General features: G+C 38.6%; 1 protein-coding gene across 1 annotated transcript; it reads right to left on the reverse strand.

The window, feature by feature from the left end:
• Positions 1-8,432: 8,432 nt before the first annotated feature.
• On the reverse strand, positions 8,433-15,485 carry LOC123873147. Its single transcript, XM_045917857.1, has 2 exons — positions 15,480-15,485; positions 8,433-10,317 (listed from the first exon to the last, which is right to left on the reverse strand). The coding sequence occupies exon 2, from the start codon at positions 9,870-9,872 to the stop codon at positions 8,859-8,861; it is 1,014 nt and encodes a 337-aa protein (XP_045773813.1). The 5' UTR covers positions 9,873-10,317; positions 15,480-15,485; the 3' UTR covers positions 8,433-8,858.
• Positions 15,486-17,966: the final 2,481 nt, after the last annotated feature.

The raw sequence follows: 17,966 nt of genomic DNA on the forward strand, positions 1-17,966 counted from the left end.
GGGGCATTAAAGATGATTTCTGTTATATGTACCTACCTACCAGGATTTTTTGTAGCGGGTATTATTCCTGTACTACATGCATACACACATACCAGTGAATTCTAGTAAGTAGTAAGGTAGGTACCTACTTTACGTAGAATATTGTAAAAGCTTTAAGTTTACATATTATTTAGTACCTACCTAAATACTTACCAAAAAAGCGATACTAGACATAGTACTAGACTAGTGGTTAACACGTCGACCTCCTAGTCCGGAAGTTACGGAGTTCGATGCCGGGCACAAAACTATAACTTTTCAAAGTATTATGCGTTTTAAGCAAAATAAATACCACTTGCTTTAAACGGTGAAAAAAAACTTTTGGTTTCAGCAAGTTCTATTTCAGTTCCAACTGCTCAAACTAATTTTAATCTACTTTTAATTTAATTTTCGTTGCATCAATCGCTAGAATTTTAAAAATCATAAATTTACCAAACAAAATTACCGTTATAATTGCATCGGTAAATTCCAAACTCCTATAAAACACTTTCCCCTTTTAATCGCTCCATAAAAAGTTTATCCAATCGAACGGTTTTCTGCCTGCAGTCGGCAAAAATATTTAATAGGCTTTTTAAAGCTCGCCATGAAAAAATAGTAAAAGACCATTGCATTCATCCCCAGGCTGAGCTTAGCCTAGTTAACTTTGAGTGGTTTAACTTTAATCTAGTTTAAGTCGGATCAACCTGGCTTCCTTTTATTTTTTTAATTTAACTTTCCCTTATCCCTCGTTATTAGCCTTTTTGATCTGGAAAGAATTACTTTTCCTTACTGCAATACTGGTGTAATATTCTATACAGCACATTTACAGTGAATTTGTTTGTTGGTTTCCTACTATAACAAGTGTAAATTAAAAATTTATAACACCTCCGACAAGTGAAGGTTACAATAACTAGAAAAGAGCTGATAACTTTCAAACGGCTGAACCGATTTTCTTGGATTATAGCTAAGAACACTCTCTATTAAGCCACCTTTTAAACAAAAAAAAAATCTAAATTAAAATCGGTTCATTAATTTAGGAGCTACGATGCCACAGACAGATACACGGATACACACGTCAAACTTATAACACCCCTCTTTTTGGGTCGGGGGTTAACTATAGGTGACTGTAGTACGCGACATGTCGAGATGACAATCGGGGTATGAGGCGCGGGGACGTCCCGCACACACGTCATCCGCGCTATCCCGCACCGGGTTAGCGCGGGGGCTGTGCCTGTGTGTAAGGCGTCCTCACCCCGATTGCCATCTCACCTTGTCGCATTTTGTTTTTGATGCAATACTTTCGCGGAATTGCTACTCGAATTCTGAAGCCGACCGTACATATATTTTTAGAAACCCCGTTCATGTCGAACAGAGCAGTTTATGATAAAACATTCATATAGGTACGGTCAATTAGAACCGATTAGAAGTTAAATTGTCGATTTGAATGGTTCAATATTTTGAGCTGGTATACAATGGAAAACTCCTAAGATATTAATCACTCAAGCAACAAAACAATGATCATGCTCTTTGTCAGGAATTAAAGTGCTCAAGATCACAGGCTCTGACCCTCGTCAATGGAACTTTGAGCGAGGCTGGCGTACTTGGATCAAACGTTTTTGTGTGCCGACAATGCTTTCCACTGCCTTTGCCGCTTTGTGTTTGACCTGTTAACTTAAATCGAAGAGAACTCATGATAAACGTTTTAATCAATTAATTTTTAGGGTCCGGTACCTCAAAAGGAAAAACGGAACCCCTTATAACTTTATTGTATGTCTGTCTATCCGTCGTTCGTGTCTGTCAAGAAAACCTATAGGGTATCTACTTTCCATTGACTTAGAATCATGAAATGTAGGTATGTAAGTCTTATAGCACAAGTAAAGGGAAAAATCCGAAAACCGTGAATTTGTGGTAACATCACAAAAAAATGTGTCCATGAACAAATAATTAGTATTTTAAATTTTCAAAGCATGATAACTATACCAAGTGGGAACATAAAAGGGCTTTACCTGTACATTCTAAAACAGATTTTTATTTATTTTTATGTCTAATAGTTTTTGATTTATAGTGCAAAATGTCGGAAAAATACCCGAGTACAGAACCCTCGGTGCGCGACTCTGACTCGCACTTGGCCGGTTTTTTTGTATGCCGACAATTTTATGCTTTCCACTGCCTTGCCGCTTTGTGTTTGACTTGTTAACTTTTGATATATTTACAAATACATACTTCGATGTAACTTTTATGATGAAGAGAATTTTACAGCGCTTTTTAATTAGGTACCTACATCAACAAAATTATCTTTATTACAAAGACCACGAAATATATTTCAATCTAACGTATTTACTTAAATAAAATCTTACTTTAAAATGTAACATTTCACAGCAAAATATTATGAGTTTAAGAAATTCCAGAGGTTAAAAATTCACCATAGAAGGCACATAAATTCACCAACTTGTACAAGATTAAAAGGTTTCATACATTATTCACGGTGCTAAAAGGATTTTATTTCTAAGAGAAAATATTACGGTTGGTAGATACCTACTCCGGCCAATTACTTAAACTAATTAATTACTTGTTTGCTTCTACCGTATCAGCATACTTTTTGTTTAATGAAGCAAAGACTAAAATATCTATTAGTTAGGGATGGGTAGACTTTGAATATTCAATATATTTTATGCTATGACTAGCCGATGCCAGCGACTTCGCCCGCGTGGATTTAGGTTTTTCGAACCCCCGTGGGATCTCTTTGATTTTCCAGGATAAAAAGTAGCTTATGTGCTAATCCAGGATATTATCTATCTCCATTCCAAATTTCAGCCAAATCCGTCCAGTAGTTTTTGCGTGAAGGAGTAACAAACATACACACACACACACACACATACAAACTTTCGCCTTTATAATATTAGTGTGATATGTTTTATGAGCCTGTTTACAAGAATCATTACTATAATCGCCTTCATCGTCAACCGATAGACGTCTACAGATGAACATACTTAGATCTCTTTTAGGGTATTGTGCCAAGGGTGTATTTAGCAGCTTCCTTGGACTCATTTGAGGTCGTTTTTCCACCGAGTGAGGTAAGGTCACTTTATTAATTTTAGTTGCGTATGGTTTTACTGAACAAGATCACTTTTAATTACAAAACCATTGTCATCATCATTAACACATCGCCGGCCCACTACTTGGGTTTCCTTGATAAATGAGAAGTGTTCAGTCCACCACGCGGGCCAAGTGCGGATTGGCAGACTTCATACACCTTTGAGAACTTTCGGGCTTGCAGGTTTCCTCACGACGTCTTCCATCACCGTCAAGCAAGGTATGTTTAATTGCTTAGAACACATAATTCCGAAAAGTTAGAGGTGCGTGCCCTGGATCGAACCCCGAACTCCCTGACTAAGAGGCCTATGTATTAACCACTAGGCTATCACCGTTTACCTTACCTATACCACCCGCTAACCTTATACAATACTGCGTATAATTTACGTTCTATTTTTCCAGACGAAACCGTAGTTTGTCTGCGTCGGCTTATAGTTTTTTTTCTGTTTTGCGTAACACGGGCTATTCGAGGGAAATCATGCGAGCGTAGCTTCAGGCAGCAGAAAAAAATAATTTCGATCCGTACGGCATAAAAATCCAGACAGACGCTAATAAACAAAAGCTCACGCCAAAATATTTAGCAACCCTACGGATGGCAATCTCTAAATGAGTCGTTTCCTCGTAAGTCCCACTGTTTTTCCACCGTTTTAACGTGAAAATCCAGATAATATGCCCTATTTGGCAATCCCGTTGAATGCTTACCCTCCCTTGCCAATTCCATATTGCACCGACAAATATGTAAATGTGGTGAACGATATCACATAAGAATTCAATCTCTCATAAACGGTAGCCGTATTGTATAATGGTTATTGTAAGTATAATAAAAGCAAAAACGCTAGCCGATTGGAAGGATTTGACCTTCTAGTTCGTATTCCTGACCGTAATAGTGATTGGATAAAAACCCTGCTTTACTGAAAAGCGTAATCATAATGCTTCACGTTAGAGTACCTATTACTACTTACGTAGGTACTTAGGTGTTGGTACCGACTTCAAGTTGGTGCTTTCCATCATATACTGAATCGTCACCTCCATCTAGTTGTTTGAGTAAGGGTTAGGAACAACAAAAGCACTGGCTGGTCATGGTTCAAACTGCAATCCCGCTCTGAAAAGTATAGTATTGTTGGAAGACAAGATGGTCAAATCACATCATCTTGTCAAACACCCGTATTCACAATCGTTACTGTGAGGTCTCATAGAGCGCTGAGAACGCACAGTGTAGGTTCCACCAATCAGATGACTGTATCACGTCAATTTACAATGATCTGATTGGTGGAACCTACACTATGTGTTCGAGCGCACTGTGAGACCACAAGGTCAATAAGGTCACTAACTATACATACTATCCATGGAAAAATCACGTCGATCCGTTGCTCTATTGCAACGTGATTGAAGGACAAACCAACAACCAAACACACTTTTGCATTTATGATATGTATGTAGTGAATAGTGTAAGTATAGTGATCTTCCTGGATTCAAAGATGATCCATGCAAAACAAAAATGTATACAATCGGCAACAACAGCCTTTATTATTATATAGCCTTGCGTAATATAATGTAATAACGTAATTTATAGTGTATTGTACATAAGTTTGTGAGTTGCGGTGTACCACTGATGTATTTACGAGGCACCTCGACGGCCCGCTTCTCATCCGTGTAATTTAATCGCCATTATGACACTGTAATTAATGAGTGTTTCAGTTGACCTATATTAAACGTAAATTAGCGTTGAAATTGTTATTCGCGTGTAATGGAGATTTAAATTGGCACTGTGACTGAAAATGTCTAGTGAGCTTTTTCAGACACCTGAACATTTCGACACCTCCCACGTAAGTTGTTGTAAGCCACAAAATTGCCATTTTGCGTTTTTTACATAACAATATCTATTTTTATCTATTTTATATGTTCAATTAAAAAAATCCTAAAAATGTTGTTTTTTAAGGTACTTATGAGGCGTATAATGTTGTATTTTTCAAACGAGGACGACGTAAAATATCATATCGACCTTTACAACGTTTTATGTGGGGTGAAGTCGCGCGTTTGTGCCTTGTATGTATCAGATACAACAGATCACGCCGGACTTCAATTGAAATGTTTGTAACTCAAGACACTGATATGTCACGGTTGTGTTTGCATTTTTTTATTTCATTATCGTATTTTAGTAATTTAATAGTGATGCCAAGCTAAACTATTGTATAGATTACATACAACAATTTACGTCGTTGAAGACACCCAAAAACAGTATTGTATGATGACATACAACCGTTTACGTTGCAGAATTATAATAAATTTTGTGTTAAGTGATACATACAACATTTTACTTCGGCATTTATTTCTCAAAATTTTGTTGTATGATTACATGCTATATTTTACGTTGCTATGACATTGTTTTTTTCTTACATACGACATTGTATACAGTAAAACTATGTTAAAATTTAGTTTGATGGCGACGTAAACCTATGATAGTCAATGAAATAACTAATCGGCTCATCATACCACTAGGTTACCATATAATTAACAAAAAAATCACTACTACAATATATTATCTCAGAGCCTACCTTTCCAATAAATAGGTTGGTAGAACCTGCCAGGTGGTGGAGTCCAATTTTTTTACGACCTATCGTCCAAAAATAACAAATATTTTTTATGATTTTAAAGCTCATGGCCAGAAAAAGGCCAAAAATGATACTGTAGTCTTCAGCAGATGCACCTACCTACTAGCAGATCTCTATTGTACAAACACGTAACTTATGGATCTTTAATTTCGTTTAAAGATACCATAGAGCGGAACAGAAACTCAAAAGTATTCACGAAAGATACTAAACAGGGCCTGCTGATACGACAAAAAACTGACAACACCTCATTTCATCTAAACTTGAGCTCTTGAAATAAGTGGAGAAGTTCTATGGACAGTTATACACCCCAATACAAAGACTTGTTGAAGATTTGGCTACAGATCCCAGAGCTAAATTGACGGGACACTATACCCAAGATATCCCAGATGCCAGTTTATACGAGATAAGTATGGCTCTCAAACAACTCAAGGATAAAAATTCGCTCGGTGATATCAGAATCACAGTAGAATTCCTGAAAGCGGGTGGCAAACCAGTACTTAAGGTCTTTCAGCGATTTTCCAATCGCTATGAGGGGATTTTCAATCCCGTCATGGCGATAATGCCGTAATAAATAATAAGTAATGGTTTATTTGTTGCAATGTGGACACAAAAGGTTAGTGAATCTTATTTCATCTTAGTTCATTGCATAACGAAATTACAAAGTTACAAACATTACTCAAGAAGAGTCATAGACTCATCTCGCTGCTGAGCCATGTCTATAAGCTGTTGTTATCGTAAGTCATTATGAATCGTCACAATAATAAGTTCGATGACTTTCAGCATCCCTAACAAGCTTGATTCTGAAAAAGCTTAAGCACTATAGGTCACATTCATAAGCTGCGACATGTTATGCATGTTGTTATGTGCATAATATAACTGAAGGCTATTATAATAATCTGCCTCTTTGCTAAGCGTTTGTAAACTATGAGAAAGTTTTTGATTTGGTGGAAACTGGGGCTGTATTAAGGTCGCTATTGAGATGCTGAAACAACTGCCTGTTCATACAAATGCTGAAATAGAATCCTGTACGAAAACACCATGTCAGTCGACATATAGGACCAGACTAGGCCAGTCCAATTGCAGTGACAGAGTACACATTGTGACGTAATTCTCTGAAACTCTTTACCGCTGCTTTGGAAGACGTCCTTATCTTTAAGCTTGGATTGGAATGAACTTGACATTAATATCAAAAGAAATTCACCTTCGATTTGTCGATGACATAGTCACTGTCGCAGAAACTCTGGGAAACCTCATTAGGTTTCCCAGAGTTTCTACATTTACAGCTCAATGACCTTTGCAAAGTTTCACAACAGATGGGCCTGAAAATGAACATGAGTAAGACGAAAATTATGTCTAATTCTTATGTCTCAGCCCACCCAGTAATCGTTGAGGGCTCTGCACCCGAAATTATAGAAAAGTGTGTAAGCCTGGAACAGGTACCTGGACCAGGTAGGTAAGTGCAATTTCAAGAAACAGGTCAGCCAACGAATTCGACTCGGCGGCAGCGTATGGAAACTAAATTAGTCTTCGAACAGTGCGTGTTACCAGCGATAACATATTATGGATCCGAGATAATATGGTCATATATTATAATGGAATTCATAAGAAAGTTCAGAGTCACTAAGCGGGCAATTAAAGAGCTATATTTGAAGTTTCTCTACGTGATCGAATCTGGAATGTGGATATCGGTAGGAAAATCAGAGTAACCGGCATTAATGGGTTGCGAAGCTGAAGTGTAAATGGCCGAGGCACATAATTCGAAGGACCCATAGACGTTGAGGTCCCAAGGTGCTGGAACCTCGCACTGTAAGGCACAGCGTTGACAGACTCCCACTAGGTGCACAGACGACATCAAACGAGTCACAAAGAGCCACTGGATTCAGGTGGTGTAAGACCGTGGCATATAGAAGTCCCTACAAGAGACCTATGTCCAGTAGTGGACATCCATTGGTTGGAAATGATCAATCGGACTACACATACTACTTTTTTTTAAATTTTAAACGACGTACACTGTTGTATTTAACACATACGATGACACTCAACCCGTTTTTTCCAGCGTAATTTGTTGTAAGTATCTTATACAACATTTTACAAAGATGAAACACGCCGTAAAATGTTGTATGAACAAAATCTCAGAAATGTGAAGTATTTCTATAAATTATCTTTCAGAATATGTGAAAGTACTGTAAACTATAACCAAATACCGAATTTCACAAAAATATATTGAAAAATGGAGCTTTAATTTCAATTTATATCTTTAAAACGCTCTACTGAAAAGTTGTAGTTTTGGGGATACAACAACTTACGTGGGAGGTGTCGATTTTGTCTACCCTTTCTTACTAAACTCATTTTATAGGCTAAATCTACAAGGTGAAGTTCAAAACTAAAACCCGACTATTCATCTAAACGCTGAAATATAACCTAATGAAATTGTTTATCTGTCGCTTAGTATATTTTAATACCAATTGTATCTACTAGTATATTCATACTTATTAACTCAGAAAATTCTCTTCTTTCATTTGACATTTCAGTCGATAGATACGATAGCAATTATAGGATAACAAAAAAAAATTGTAGAGACCGGACCCTGAATTTTTTTTGGATGTAACATCAGTCAAAAAAAATGATGATTTAGCAAAGAATATATTATTTGCAAACATGTCTGCATTGATCTTTTAATAAATGAATGCTTATCTGTTGTTCACTCCGGCCAGTTGGCATGGGTGAAGGGGTTCGAATCGCTTCCTGATGGACTGTATTTTTCAAAACGAATACCTAATTTTGACGCGACACCAGTGAGGAGAAAATAAGAAAACTCGACTCACCAGCGCCGTCGCAGTCTCTCCTCCCGTCGGTACCGACACTAAGCACTTCCCTGTAGCACTTGGGATGGCCCCAGGGCCCAGCGTGATGGATTCGGGGCTTGGAGCGCCGACGACGTGTGTCGTCTGTCTTCACGCGCGAGCGACTCTGCCAATGAGCGGTAACCTATCTACCCTCACTGGCGACAATATATCTATCAACCCGACGAACGATACTAACAATATACCTATTGCAGCTAATTGATCTGCCGCTAAATTCAAATGAACCTATCTAAAAACTAAAACTAAATTCTAAAACTAAACGAAATAAGATTATCTAGTCGATGGGGATTGAACATTCCGCCCACCAAAATACGTGTATTTTAAATATCGATAAATAGTAGCGGACTCTATGGTCTTTGTAGTCGACCCGACCTAGTCCTGGTAGCGAGAGCGACACGAGAAACGCAATTCTACGAGACGATAGGTACGAGATCCACGACAACGCTAAATGTACGAGGGAAACGGTCCCACGAAATCGACTCTGATAACCGCCAGGGTCCCACCAGGGGTACCACGAACGAGCTTTAAGTTGAAAAACTTTCAATTTGGGTAAGCCACTCATACGAAATGTTAAAAATTTAGGATCATCGCGATAATACTTCACACATTTAGATAGCTGACTACTAATAGCTCGACGAGACGAAAGAATCCAATGATTCTGAGCTAGTAAGTAGCTTAGTGTTCTAAGACTAGGATGCATGTTATCAGCATGCATTTGATTGACGAGACGCGAAGTTAAACGCGGTTGTCGAGGTAATGACAAGGAGCTTTTACAACCGTGATCTAGTTCCGAATGAACTAGTCTACCGCCCACCCTGACTAAACCGTTTTCATCCAAAAAGGGATGTAACTTGCGTAACGATTTGGGAAGCGAAGGATAGTTATTGAGTTGATCGACTGCAACGAATGACGACACAACTGAATCGCGTTGTTCTGCTTTAGCAGTAGCGGGTTCTTCGATGATCCGAGCATTAGACCAAACGGGTTCAAAAGACGACAGCCACTTAGGATCAGACCAGCACAGATGATGATCGATACATTGCTGAACCGATAGGCCACGAGAGGCACAGTCAGCCGGATTATCCTCGGTCCTGATGAGGTGCCAATGACTAGGAGGGATTGTCTCCTGAATGCGATCAATGCAATTAGCGACGTATGTCTTCCAACGAGAGGATGGTGACTTCCACTCTAGCCCAGGCGCCCAAATTTGTTTGACGATATACTTGAAAGCGATAATAAGAGGTTCAAGGAGTCTCGAAAAGTCGAAAGTACGAGCGAGTTCTAACATTACATTACGCTGGGTGCAAACTTCATGCTTCAGTCTTAACGAAAATGAGAAATTGTCTAGGGATAGACTCCACTCCAGGCCTAGAACCTTAACTGAGAGTTGGCTCTCGACAACGAACAATAACAATTGACCACCACGATAGTCACAAGAAATATTGTCTAACAACAACGAGAAATTATTGGCCCACTTCCTGAGTTCAAAACAACCACGGCGTAGAACCTCGATGATATGATTTAACAAGTTCGGCGTTGGCTCCGGTAAATCGGCGCGAGTAGCGACATCATGGAGAGGTCGAGAGACATCGTTCGAAAGGATGTCAGCCTGTAGCTTCGGTTCGATAACAAGTTGTTCACTATGCAAAGAGTTTTCGACATAGTCCCTCACGAACGTGTTATACTCAGGGTGGAGATGGGCATTACGAGATAAAGGTAGTTCAACGACATATCTACCAACATCTGAACGAGTATGAGTGTTGGTAAAGATGCTATCCAATAAAGCTTCTTCTTCACCCATGGTTGACGACCTAGGGAGATCATTAACTTCACAAACCTTACGAAGTTGCGAGTCATGTGGTTGCCTTACCTTGTCGAGACGACAAGGTAAGGAGGCACGAGAAATCGTTGGTGAGGTGTTACCCATCACGATCCAGCCTACCTTTGTGTTAAATGCTGTGGGTCCCTGTTCACCACATGCGATACGATCACCTAAGAATATTTTGCAGAATACGTCTACACCTATAAGGGCCTCGATTGGTCCAGGTACATTAAAATTCGGATCTGCCAACTTAAGACCTTTAAGTTGAGGCCATTGCTTACTATCAAACTTAGCAGGTGGCATCTGGCTGCAAATTGTAGGTACGGCCAAAGCTTGAATTTCAATATCCATGTTCCCATCCGGACACACGATACGACAGTTGGTGGAACAAGATATGATAGAAGAGGCTTGCCCGATGCCTTCAACAGAGATGTTTGTTTTGGATAACTGAAGTCCGAGGCGGCGAGTGCACTCCTCCGTAATGAAGTTTGATTGGCTGCCACTATCGATTACGAGACGAATTTTAGAACGACAACCGAAATTGTTGACGACATCGACGACAGCTGTAGCTAAAAGAGAAGTGTGAGATGGCACTGAGTCACTTAGAAGAGCGACACTTGTTGTCTCGGCGCTGGACTCAGATTTCGATACATTCGAAGAATCTTGAGACAGAGTGCTGACAATAGGTGCATTTCCCCTACCATCGAGAGAAGGTTTGGGATTTGAGTCATCAAAATGTAGACTCGTGGCATGAGGCATGTCACACTTTGAACAGCGAGCCTTAGATTTACAAAGTCTAAGGACGTGGCCAGGGCGTAAACAAAGTACGCACAACCTATGTTCCTTTACTAGAGTAAAACGATCTCGAGGTGATTTGTTTTGATATTCGGAACATTGCGAGAGCGAATGAATTTTACGACACAAAACGCATGGAGATTCAGAGGAGACTGTAGTGTTGGTGATTAAGGCCTTTGTGTGAGGATTCGAATTCCTCTCACGCGGCACACGAATGTTGGCAGCAGGCGTTCTCGGTTGGCGCGGGGATGACGACGACGTGGCGGATGTTGCGACCGCGCTACTAGTAGGCTCGAGTTCAGCTAGCTCGAGCGCCCGACTTGCCTTATCAAGAAATTCGAGCAACGAGTCAAACGAAGGAATGTCCTTTTTATTGTTTTGGAGTTCAAAGCGACGACGAGTATCTTGATCGAGTTTAGTTATCATCAAATAAAACAATGGAAAATCCCAATCGTCGACCGGTAATCTTAAGTTCTTAAGAACCGCTATGTTTTTCTTAAAAGTATCAACGAGACGACGTAACTCGCGAGGAGATGTGGAGGTGCACTTGAAATGTTGTAGTTCTTCCCAGTGGTGAAATGCTAATTTACGTTTACATTGGTAACGGTCAATTAAAGCCGCGTATGCATCTAAATAGTTGTTTTCAGAAAGTGGAAAACCCTTTAATAGCTCCAATGGTTCATCACGTAGAAGTGACAAAAGTATCGAAAATCTTTCAATGTTAGACAATCTCTTATTCTTGTGTACCATAGTATTAAACATGTCATAAAATGTACCCCACGACTTGATGTCTCCCTCGAAGTTCAACAAGTTAAGTTTAGGTAATTTTACCGTAGTATCAAAACATTGCGATTCGTTAAGTGGACGTGATTCGACATTCGAAGTTAATAATTGATGTATTTCAATTATCTTAAAATATTTATTATCAAAATCACTACGAACCTCATCTTCCTCATCCAACTCCTTAGGGTCCGATATTTCCGAGCAAAGTTTCAAGTGATGTGATTCAAAACTCGTACAATAACTTTCGAGTCTACTGTAGCGTGATAGAAACAATGGTAATCTCGATGCATCATCCTTTGCCTCTAAACCCGCTGTCAAACATTCTTCGATACGCTTCAAGGCTATTTCGCGTTTTAATTGCAGACTACGACGTCCTTCTGCAGTTAAATCCGATCGAGGCATCTTAAAACTATTTTAAAACGTAATCACAACACGAAACTAACGATACTCGAACGAAACTTCGATTGTATGCAACAAAGTGACAATCGAACAAATATTAACGTATACGGTAACGATCTATGCTCGATTCCGAAAGACAATTCGAATCGAATACGAGTGGATACCTACCTACCTATTTCTACAACTAAGTATTTCAATCCGACAACTATTTGGTAGATAAGTATATTTATTTACTATACCTACTAGGTATTTAGGAACAAAATCGATTTTCAAACATTAATTAGGCAAGTAGTAACTAAAACGAGACGAGAACAAAAGGTTACTAACTTACGAAATTAATTGTTATTTTTAGTAATGGCGAATGCAGTGTTATGCGATCAAGTATGATTGAGCGTTCACTATCACGATACGCATACGAAAACAACGACAACTTAATTTGACTGCATAACATCCGACCAATGACTAAAACGACAAATATGGCGGATTATGAAATATTATGCGACCAAGTATGATAGCATTTACTACTACTAAATGCATACGAGAACAACGACAATTTTATTTGATCGCATAATATCCAATACCGCGTGAAAGATAAAATGGAATTCAAACGATTTTTATTCAACGAGATACGAAACAATTTACGAAATACGACACGATATGTTATAATACAATACGAAATGCAAGTGCTACAGGAGTTTTAGGTCTAGAAACGAACTTCTACGCGAATATTAACTACGATGAAATGCTACTAACGACACAACGACACGACACAATTTCATGCGTAGTTCCTATTCTTTCGTAGGTTTTACGACAATTAGGGACCTATTATATTGTATTTTACTATGCGAAATAAGTTTTAACGGCAGATCAACGCCTAAACAATGAAGCGATTCGAGAATTTGGTTATAAGAATCGAATATTCTTACAAACAAATTGCCAACATGGCCAAGTTTTACGAGAGTTGGTGTGGGTCAAACGAAACAAATCCGGCTCGAAGGACCAATGTTCACTCCGGCCAGTTGGCATGGGTGAAGGGGTTCGAATCGCTTCCTGATGGACTGTATTTTTCAAAACGAATACCTAATTTTGACGCGACACCAGTGAGGAGAAAATAAGAAAACTCGACTCACCAGCGCCGTCGCAGTCTCTCCTCCCGTCGGTACCGACACTAAGCACTTCCCTGTAGCACTTGGGATGGCCCCAGGGCCCAGCGTGATGGATTCGGGGCTTGGAGCGCCGACGACGTGTGTCGTCTGTCTTCACGCGCGAGCGACTCTGCCAATGAGCGGTAACCTATCTACCCTCACTGGCGACAATATATCTATCAACCCGACGAACGATACTAACAATATACCTATTGCAGCTAATTGATCTGCCGCTAAATTCAAATGAACCTATCTAAAAACTAAAACTAAATTCTAAAACTAAACGAAATAAGATTATCTAGTCGATGGGGATTGAACATCTGTAAAAATCATCCCATCCAAATGCGAACAGATAAACAGGAAATCAATACGAGCTTGAAAAAGCGGTGATTTTGGAATTTAACACAGACATTTCAGTTTAATTTATTCCTTGCTGTTATACTCCTACTCGTATGTAAATAACTAAGTCTAACTAACTTACAAACGAGCTTAAAACTTGTTGAGGAGTTATGAAATTATAGTGCAAGTAGCGACACACTTCAAATCGGAAACATATCCCATAGAAAACTAATACAAGGCAAACTTGCACTGACGTTCCCAACTTTGTATAATAGGTAGTTACTTAGTACCTATTTACCCAAGTAGACTGTGGTTCTAAAATAATACAAGATTATTAGATCATCATCATCACAACTCATTGCTGGCCTACTACTGAGCATGGGTCTCCTCGCCGAATAAGAAGGGTTAGGCCACACTCCAATTCGATAGCCAAGTGCGAATTGGCAGACTCTCAGACCTTTGAGAATATTATGTAGAACTCGCAGATATGGAGGTTTTCCCGCATTGTTTTCCTTCACCGTTAAATCAAGTGATATTTAATTGCTTCAAACGTACATAACTTCGAAAAGTTAGAATGCCTGGGATCAAACCTCGGACTCTCCGAATAGGAGGCCGAAGTTTTTAACCACTGGGCTATCACCGCTTTTTAAAACGTACTAATATACAAAGTTAATATATAGAATATTAATATATTATAGAATATTAATTGTAAGAGAAATATATTGCGTTTGAAATAAAATGAATTTCCCTAACAAATACATGTTTCACCCTTGAAATTTTCTCTGACCGCTGTAAAACTCCGACAGGTGTGGCTTTGTTATTGTGGTCTTTGATCTTCCAAATCACAAGCTTAAGCGACTTTGTGTCTACCTATTTTATATTTTAATATATTTTTTGTTTACTAGCGCTTTTAAGTTTGTAATAAATCGGCTAACTATTTCATGTAATATAATATAATTGTTTCATATAGGACAACAGCTTACTTATCAACTCGTGTGTATTGGGTCTGCTTAGACGAAGTACCACTGTCCGCCAAGGACAAAAGTCTCTCATCTCTTACTACGGTGTTTTGCCGTACTGTTGTCCAGTAAGTTATACGAAGCAGTTCTTAGTGACCTATTTTTGTCCTCCGCGGATAACAATTCCCCGTCTGTGTAGGCCGTTATTATTTATAGCCCATTTGTTAACCTAGTAAGTAACAGGTTTTCCAAATAATAATTAATTAATAGGTAATTATGTTTTTTATATAATATTTTTTATATAATAATAATTAATTAATAACCACTACTTTTCGTCACAAAAAATGATCACGTCTTGTTTTTGATTCTTTAAGACGTATTTGTGTACTATAAAATAACAAAATCAATACTTAAATATAAACTGGTAAGTACTACCATTTCTCACAGTAACTTTGTACCTAATGCTTGTTAATGACGTAACGACCACGCGAGAGCCTCAGGTAGAAATTATTTACAATAATTAGAAGTCGGTTAACCATAACATCATAATATATGTTAAATATCTTAATATTATTATACGTTCGCGCATAAAGATAATGTCCTCTCAAACATTAACAAAGTTGGATAAATTAAAACCGCGTGTCTGGGCAAACATCGCCGGTCGCCGGTAACCGCCCCGCATACGAATGCTTGGACCAGCCGCCCTCACTTGCGGTCCAGTTTACAGAAGTCCTTTGTTTGGAGCCATCGCCCGTGGGCTGTCATCAACCGTTAAATGGTGTCCGCCTGTCCGGCGAAACGAGAGCCGTGTAGCTTTGTTAATTTCATGGCGGTTTGCATTTTGTCCTTGGGCGAGACCTTGTTACTAATTTACTTTACAACTGTGATAAAATTGGGCAGGAAAAGCCTGTCATTTGGGCCAAATTTTTGATGTTACTGAGTTTTATGTTTTTACGCGCGTGGAGCTTTAAAATAATACAAGAGAATTCGCGGGTTTTTTGTAATTTGTTGAGCGTTTAATTCTTTTTTTTATAGGTATTGCGTTCCTATGCATTCACAATGGGTTAATTTGTATACATAGGTATTGTACATTAACTGTTCTTAACTTCCACGAAACAAAAATAGAACGCACATTTACTTCTAACTCCTGAAGACCTGAAGTAAGAAGGATACTAAAGTTAACTAGAATCTCAATCGTTGACTTTAACCAAATAATAATCGGTGGTACCTTCAGAGATTTCAAGCGGACTAGGTGATGCTCGCAAGTTCGTCCGTGTGGAATTGGGTTTTTTAAAATCCCGTGGAAATTCTTTGATTTTCCAGAATGAAAATGAATGGAGACTGTCTCCAGGTTTTTAACTAAGTAGGTATGTATGTGCATGCTAATCTGCTGCTCCGATGCCGTGTGGTTAAACAACAAACAAACACCCTTTTACAGTTATAAAGTAGCATTTTTCAAGCAATAGTTGTCAATATATCAGCTGGATATAGCTGTTTGAAAACATACCTACATACTAAACTTTTAAAGTAGGTAAAGTTACCAACTGATCTTCTTATATTGTGAACTAATTCAGTAAAGAAGACTTAGGATGTTAATTGGTATTTCTTAGTTCCGAGGTAATTGAGTTGTCTCGAGAGACAATACGAGTATCTAGATATTTGCATACTAAAGTCCATTCTAGGAATTGGTCTTAGTAATAGGTTAAGAAACTACTGAAGTTTATAAGTCTGCACGGCAATATATCTATTTATTAGCTTTTAAATTACTTTGATATTACATTCAAGAAATATTGTTGTGGTGTATTTTAAAACTGAATTTTCTGCTTTTTAGATGGAACTGGAGTAATGGAGAGCTTCTGGTCACAGAAGACTTAATTAATTGTGCTTTTTTTAATTGCTTATTAAGACGAAGATGGTAACCGTCCATCTGTTTATCTGTCATTATTGACTGAGCGAAGCAAAGGTTTTCCTCAGTCAATATTAATATGGTCTTTATGTAGAGAGAATCGACAACATAATGTAAAAACATCGGTCAGCCCACTTAATACTTATTAAGCTTTCAGTGATATTGCTGTGTGCAGTGTGGGGGTTACACGCTTTCATAACGGAGATTGAAAGCGATACAAAGCCACCGCAAGAACGCTTTGTGGGCCATATTTTATTTTTGTCCTCCGCTTACCTCTGAGTGCCGACTCGCAACACAGTTTGAGGTTGCAGAGTTCAAACATTCCTGTGGTAGACAGTTGAGTATATTTTGTAACTCGCCTACGCGACTGCGAATGAAATATTATTTGTATGATATTGGAACGGTAATAGCCTAGAGGTAAGCTGTCGGCCGCCTATTCGGGAATCTCGGGGTTCGATCCCGATCACGCACCTCTAATTTTTAGGGTTCCGTATCTCAAAAGGAAAAACGGAACCCCTATAGGATCACTTTGTTGTCTATCTGTCCGTCCGTCCGTCCGTCGTGTCTGTCAAGAAACCTATAGGGTACTTTCCGTTGACCTACAGTTATGAAATTTGGCAGGTAGGTAGGTCATAAAGCACATGTAAAGGAATCAATCCGAAAACCGTGAATTTGTGGTTACATCACAGAAAAAAAAATTAAAATGTGTTTCAATTTTCAAAGTAAGTGGGATATCATATCCCACTTAGTATAGTGGGATGAAAAGGCTTTATCTGAACATTCTAAAACAGATTTTTATTTATTTTTATATAGTTGGCCAGTTTTTTTTTGGAGTTATGTACTGAGAATAGACCCGTACCAAGTAGTAAGCTGGCAATGGGTTGTTGATGATGTGCTACTCTTGATGCAAATAGTTCGAAAATTCTTGAATTCCGATCGGATGCAGTGCGTAAAGTTGCGGAGCGGAGCCTTCCCGTTTTCGCCGCTACAGTTTCGCGTTAATTAGTAAAATAATAACCTAATTTTGGAGCCACGTCTTCAGATTTGCCAGAACCATATTGTTCAAAATATTATCTACTTGCTTATTTTGTTTGTGAAAATGTTTTCTCTGATAAATTGTGTAGCTGTCTGCCTGTCCAAAATACCTTGTATACGTATTATTTAAGTTATCCGATATCTCATGCAAGGCGTTTGAGAATAGGTAAAATATTCATTACAGCTTTTACAGAAAAAT

This window comes from Maniola jurtina, chromosome 16, assembly GCF_905333055.1.
Source record: "Maniola jurtina chromosome 16, ilManJurt1.1, whole genome shotgun sequence".
Lineage (NCBI taxonomy): Eukaryota > Metazoa > Arthropoda > Insecta > Lepidoptera > Nymphalidae > Maniola > Maniola jurtina.